Genomic DNA, 6,847 nt, shown 5'->3' with positions numbered 1-6,847 from the left:
TTCGACCGTGCGAACCAAAGGAGATGGCGACGTAGACGGTAAAAGGCTCCTTTTTACCATGTCGCACGGTCGAACACAAAACAAGATATATAAGTTGGAAGGCTCGTCGTAAGAGAGATACGAGCCATTGTGCCCGTAAAAGAACTTAGGACAAACTCAACCGTTAGATATATAATGAGAATAAATTTATTAACAAAGTGAAACTGTTTGTCTGTGTGTGCGTGCATGCGACATATAAAATTAAGACAGTAGATAAATCAGGCCTTTGTGTACAAGAGAAGGTATACAACAATGTGAAGTGACGAACAGTCATATAAGCAATAGTGTGTATACAATATGTGAGTGTACAAGTGTGCGTATGAATGAGAGGAAACACAGAACATAGTAAGAGTGTCTGTAAAACAGTCTTAAAACACTGAGATAGAGAAAACCAGTTCGTATAAGAGTTACACAAGATTTAGAATGTTCATACGCAGGAAGTTGTGGCCAAGGAGCAGAGCTGTAGTATCACACTATGTGTGTTGAGCGTCGAATGCTGCAGACCTGTGTTACCTAGTACGGAATATTCTCGCTGGTTAGTTCTGACTGTTGTTCGTGAGTGGAAACTCCACTCATACAGTGAAGATAAAACTGAGCTTGTTGATGTTGGTGTTGGTGTTGCTGGCGACGACATTGTGGTAGACAGTACATTGGTGGTGAAGACGTCGACGCTGGAACTGGCTGTAGCTGTGTTCTGTATATGTGTGGTCAGCGACCAGACCTGTGAGGGATCTGAAATCGAAGACGTATGTGTGGTCAACGACCAGACCTGTGAGGAATCTGAAATCGAAGACGTATGTGTGGTCAACGACCAGACCTGTGAGGGATCTGAAATCGAAGACGTATGTGTGGTCAACGACCAGACCTGTGAGGGATCTGAAATCGAAGACAATTGCCGTCGTTGGATCGGGCTTATTTATAGACGAAAAAGGGCTCACCGGAAACCCAGTAAAACTCCTTCTCACGTGATCTTATCTGAAGCCGTCGATTGGATATAATGCCCCCTTAGCAAGCAGAACATGGGGACAATTGCCGCGCAAAAATAAGAACCAATCAGGATGTAGGACATTAAGGGCCAAGGTAACCGAAGGCTAGATGCTAGCAGCTTCGTTATCATTTGTGATTGAATGGCCGAGAGAGAGGTTTCACTACAAATGCATTTAATGAAAAATTCGATAAACCAATCTCTAACAAGGTTGGTTTGTTGAATTTTAAATATCGCATTGATGAGCAAGTGCGTCTCAAAACAAAATGCTATCTTTTAGCTTTCGAGCCTCCCATCCCCAAACTGTTGATGACTTTGAAGAAATTCAAAGTAATACCTCCAGACATTATGATAGATCTAGTGGACGGTCTTAAAGATATTTTCATTGTATTATAATGAGAGGCAAGGTTCTGGATATCGGTTGAATATCACCTTTCTCCCATTAATTTCTTATTCATCGTGTTGCTAAGGCTCAAGCAGTCGAGTAAAGAAGTATTAGGCAAAACGCAGGTTCTCTATTAGTTTTATTTACAATATATACAAAGGTGTGGTACGTTGCTCTTTGCAGCCATCTCATGTGGTATAATTCGTCTTTCTCCGTTACGCGGGCCCATTGTCTCAGGAGATGCGACAAGCGGACTAGCCTAGAGGCTCAACTAGTGAAGTGTGCTCTACAAGCGGTCGCGGGGAAAAGAGATCAACCTCATGGCTTCTTCCTTTATATAGTTTGCCATCGCGAGCCTCGTTGTGAGCTCGCGCATGGCAAATGGATGCAGGTGAGGTCTCGCTCCAGTCTCGGAGATGGCAATGGCTGCCGCGAGATCTCATCCACATGGCGCTGACTGCTTGTGCCGCTACTGTATCCTGGTTCAGGTAAGTTGAAATCATGGGATACAGCATAGAGGATGAGAACTATTTTGGCAGATGAGCTTATTGAGTCACTGGCGAATATCACTAGGTGCTGAGCGAATGAACCGACAACAACGGCCAGGATCAGTGAGTGAACTACGCTATCATTTGTAGTCGTGACGTGTGCAGATGAGATATTGTGATTAAAACCCAAGCCAGACATTCATGCCTCATTGCAGGATCGGGACGTTAATGTGTAAGGGTTACATTGATCCGGGGCAAGTCGCTCGATCTGAATGGATAACTTTAGAGGCACAGATTATTGATTGGTTGACCAGTCACACATAATAAGTAATACGATCCACTTATACAACTGGACTTTGTTGTTGATTCACGGTAAATTTTTCAAGGACAACCATGAGCAAATAATGTAATTATGATGTGATATAATGTATTTGAAGATTTGATGTATGTATGTATGTATGTATATATGTATGTATGTATGTATGTATGTATGTATGTATGTATGTCATATATGTATGCTTGTCTGTATGCATGTGTGCTTACATGCATTATGTATGTATGTATGTATGTAGGTAGGTACGCATGCATGCATGTATGTATGTATGAATGAATGCATGCTTACATGCATATATGTATATATGCATGTATGTATATATGTATGTGTGTACTATGCATGAATGTCTGTCTGTATGTATGCATGCATGCATGTATGTAATGAAAACGTAGATAAGACATACAAGTATTATGTAACCATTCTGCTGTTTATTACAAAAGAAACTCTAAGTTTGAATAACCAATTACACGCACGCACATGTGCACGTATCCACTCACATATACATACGTGCAAACACATACACGCGCGCGCACATACACACACATACAGAATGATAAATCTTATGAAACGATTGCTGTAGATGTAGCCTTTATGGTCTTTGAGGATGAAGATGAGCACCGGCATTACCAGAAATAAGACTCATAGACTCTTTAGCCACATAGAGCACAATGTTCTAGTTGAATCGACAGGAGAGACAATTCCCCACAGCAAACGAGTTGCATTAGATTAGCATGCAAATTTCGTACAGAAATTAATACTCGTCAGTAATGCTCACTCCATTGCTGGTGGTGAAACTGAATTCTCGCAATTCCGGTGCACACTGGTGAAGCTGAATTCTAGTAATGCCGGTGCTCATTGCATCCTCGGGCACTTTTAGTGACGGTGAATTATATGTGTGTGTGTGTGTGTTTGCGTGTGTGTGTGTGTGTGTAACCTATATAGTACCTTTATAAACAGGGCTAATTTAGCTGTTTCTCCGTAGACTGAACAAGCTTAATCGATTTTCGTATCTTATTGCATTCTCATCAAAGGCGTCTACATCAATTTGATCAAGCCTAGACAAACAAGCAACCAATGTGTGTATATACTCAACAATTACAGTAGCTACAGGAAACCGGGAATACTATTTTGCATACCGTGTTAACATTATATTTTAAATATCATATATATATATTTGAAGATAAGCAACAAAAATTCAATAGGTTATAGCAGTAGTACGTTTCGTACAAGCTCCATTTATTCATGTAGTGAGAACACCACATAGAATTTACAATGAAAATGTACTCCTCAGCTGCATAATGGAATTTCATTTTAGAAAGTCATTTTGAAGATGTTTACAAAAACAAGAGTAAGAGAAGAAAGCATACCATCTCGACTATGCTGCTGTTTAACAGACTAGTGAATCAAACAAGAATTTAAATCTAATTGGAGGGATAGTAGTAATTTCAAATTTAGAGGAAGATAGATTAAGTAGTGATGGACAGCAGGTTAGGGGTAAATCAAGCATGAGGGGAAAAAAAAAGGAAATGGAAGGACAATACCCTAAGGAGTGGTAAAAATTTGGAAAAAATTTAAGGTAAGGGAATTAAGGTCAAGGTATTAAAGAAATATATCTATTCTACAGTATAATTAGAATAATACAATGAAACACTAAATTACTAAGTTTAAAACTATAGGGAACAATAATAATTAGAACAAGATAAACATATCTAGTTAAAATAAGATATACATTAATGTGGGGTAGTATTATTTATGAGTAAAACCATAATATTAATGGCCAAAACCTGAACAGAAAGAAAGGGGGGAAGAAGGAAGAGGAAAAAAGGGAGAGGAATAAAGTTAGAAAAACAGGGCTAAATTAAGAGAATTAAAGCTAAGGTTTTCGAAAAAGTAATAGGTAGAAGAGACTCAGAATTACCTAGAGAAAATGTAGGAATACTATCAGTGGGTTGGGAAAGGTTAAAATGTATTCTAAGTTTATATTAAAAGTTATAACTCAAATAAAATAGTTATTAGTCAGGGAAATGAGAGAAACTAAATTAAAAATTAGCAAGATGTACTTTTTAAAAAATATTTACTTTTTAAAATATTTAAAGGTGCGGGAGTAACAATGCACACATAGAACCCTAAGATCAGATCTATTGTTAATTAGATTAGGATTATCTTTAAGTTTAAAAATTTCGTAAATTTCCATAGAGCACAATCCACAGCCATATCTACTATTTCTATAAGGTTGTGCTCGCCTGACGATTTCCCATTTAAGATTAAAATCGATACCATTTTCCTTCAATTCTCAAATTTTATTAGATAATGATGTGCTATTGGCTTTATGTTTAAGTCTAAATGAAGAAAAATGATTATATAATCGTTGTTTAAGGTTGATTGTGCAACCAACATAAATGAAATTATTAGTTGGAGTAGTTACTGTAAATTTATAGACTACATTGACAAATAGATCAACATAGGCTAAAAGATCTATCCAATCTTGTCGAGAAAGGAAAAAGAGCTTCTCTAGTGAAGGTACCACAAGTAAAAGTACCCGTTACAGTCTGTGATATGGTGTAAGGAAGGGCATTTGGCCGTAGAAAGCGTTTCTTACTTTGGTCTTTTACAGATTTTTGATAAAAACTTCTCCCAAGTTTATGAGAATTGCTCTTCCTTTACCTTTTAAACATATATTGGAATACTGACAAAATATTTACGTAGCTTGCTAACCTCTTTTTAAAGAATTCATATATAGCATATTATATAAACACACAGAGGCTTGAGCGCGCGCTCACACACACACACACGCATACACACACATGATGGTTGCCAAATCGATTTCGAGTAGAGCCATTGCCTGATTTCTTTATACCCTTGAATATCATCGATGAGCTGTACGAATATGGCTCTTGAAGCCTGCCAAAGACTTGCATGCTTTTTGACAATTAGTGCAAGAAAACTTGGTGATTGTATAGTTTACAGCTCCATGAACTTTACTATGCCTTTTCAAGCCACTTTTCGATCTGCATACTTTATGACAGTATGCATTCGAAATCATCTGTCGATCTGTAATCAATGTGCGGTTGTGGAATGTGTGATTTCATGTGGCTCTTTAGCCCAGCTTTACTAAGACAAATCTTTCCACATTCATCACATGTAAGATCATCACGTTCATTAATGCTTGTTATAGCATCATTCCTGTCATTTTTTCTCATCTTTCTTTTGATCTTTGCACGCTCCATTCTCTTCCTTTCAAATTCATTTTTGCCTTCATACACAACATTTTTTCCATTTTTCTCGGTAATGTGCTAAATCTTCCCAGTTGTCAATTGGAACATTTATCTCATTCAATCCCAACTTCAGACATTCTTTGTACCTCATCTTTGGTTTGTGGGATGGACACTTACCTGTCACCAATTCTCTGTAAAAAAGTTGTTTGGGCATTCTGTTGTCTGTCGTTCTGACTAAGTATCCACTCTATCTCAATCTATACTGCAATAGCAAAGTTTCAATAGTGAAGCATTTCCCTCTTTCAAGTACCTCATCGTCACTCACAAACATTTTCCAGCTGATCCTCAAAATCCTTCTGAGACATTGTTGATGAAAACGTTCCATAAGTTTTAAGTGCTTACGATATACAGTCCAAGTTTCGCAAGCATATAATAAAGAGGTTAAGATACATGTATTGTATACTTAAATCTTTGTTGCAGTGGAAATACCATGTCTAGACCACAGGCGGTCTTCCAGTTTGCCAAAAGCAAAACTGGTTTTCTGAATGCGTAGTGACACTTCATCATCAAGATTCGCTGACATGTTTAGTGTGCTTCCAAAGTTAACAAATTTAGAAGCCACAGCAAGTTTTCTTCCATACACGAAAATACCAGGTTCTATGTATGGTATTCCTGGTGCTGGCTGAAACATGACGACAATTTTGATTAGATTTACGGTTAAGCCAAGTGCCTCATAAGCCATTGAAATTGCATTCATAAGATTTTGCATCTCCTCCTCAGTATGAGTGACAGTATCACAGTCATCTGCATAAAGGAGGTCACTAATAAGAGTGGATGTTAAAGATTTTTCCTGTTGTACGATATCTGATATATATACCTTCATAAGAGCCTTTGAAAGCTAATTAGAAAAAAACTATAGTAAAATAGAGGGTGAAGAGAGTGGGTGCTAGTATGTCACCTTGTTTTACCCCATTCATGACTGTGATAGGCTCCGAGAGCTTTTCGCCAATGTTGATACTTACTTCCATGCCATCATGAAACTGCTTCAGAATAGTGAAAAACTTTACCGGGCATGTAAGTCTCTTCAAGATCTCCCACAAGGCAGTTCGATTGACAGATTCAAAAGCCTTAGTAAGATCAATGAATACCTGATAAAGTCCTATTTGCTGTTCCACACACTTTTCCTGTAACTGCCGTGCAGAAAAGATTATGTCAACAGTACCCCTACCATTTCTGAATCCACTCTATGGTTCAGGAAGAATCTCATTAGCCACCCACATATATCTGCAGCCGGTCCAGCATTATTCGTGATAGAACTTTGCCGGCTGTGTCAATCAGGTAATTACCACGAAAATTATTGCATTCATCTTTTTGTACGTTACCCTTGAACACAACTTCCAT

The 6,847-nt window shown here is 38.0% G+C and overlaps 1 protein-coding gene across 1 annotated transcript; it reads right to left on the bottom strand.

Annotated features, from left to right (window-relative positions):
• Window positions 1-5,909: 5,909 nt before the first annotated feature.
• On the bottom strand, window positions 5,910-6,847 carry LOC149133700 (uncharacterized). The gene is made up of 3 exons (XM_089358228.1): window positions 6,725-6,847; window positions 6,469-6,636; window positions 5,910-6,344 (listed from the first exon to the last, which is right to left on the bottom strand). The coding sequence occupies exons 1-3, from the start codon at window positions 6,845-6,847 to the stop codon at window positions 5,910-5,912; spliced, it is 726 nt and encodes a 241-aa protein (XP_089214354.1).

This window comes from Octopus bimaculoides, chromosome 10 (genome assembly GCF_046866305.1).
Source record: "Octopus bimaculoides isolate indiv1 chromosome 10, ASM4686630v1, whole genome shotgun sequence".
NCBI classification, from domain to species: domain Eukaryota; kingdom Metazoa; phylum Mollusca; class Cephalopoda; order Octopoda; family Octopodidae; genus Octopus; species Octopus bimaculoides.
This window is presented reverse-complemented; position numbering and strand designations above follow the sequence as displayed.

What these genes read in the sequence shown, in the direction of transcription:
- LOC149133700 (XM_089358228.1), bottom strand. Translation starts at nt 6,847, where the DNA reads ATGGAAGTTGTGTTCAAGGGTAACGTACAAAAAGATGAATGCAATAAT. An exon ending in TGGACCGGCTGCAGATATAT is followed by an intron (nt 6,637 to 6,724) that starts GTGGGTGGCTAA and finishes TCTGCACGGCAG; the next exon opens with TTACAGGAAAAGTGTGTGGA. An exon ending in AGTTTCATGATGGCATGGAA is followed by an intron (nt 6,345 to 6,468) that starts GTAAGTATCAAC and finishes TTTTCTAATTAG; the next exon opens with CTTTCAAAGGCTCTTATGAA.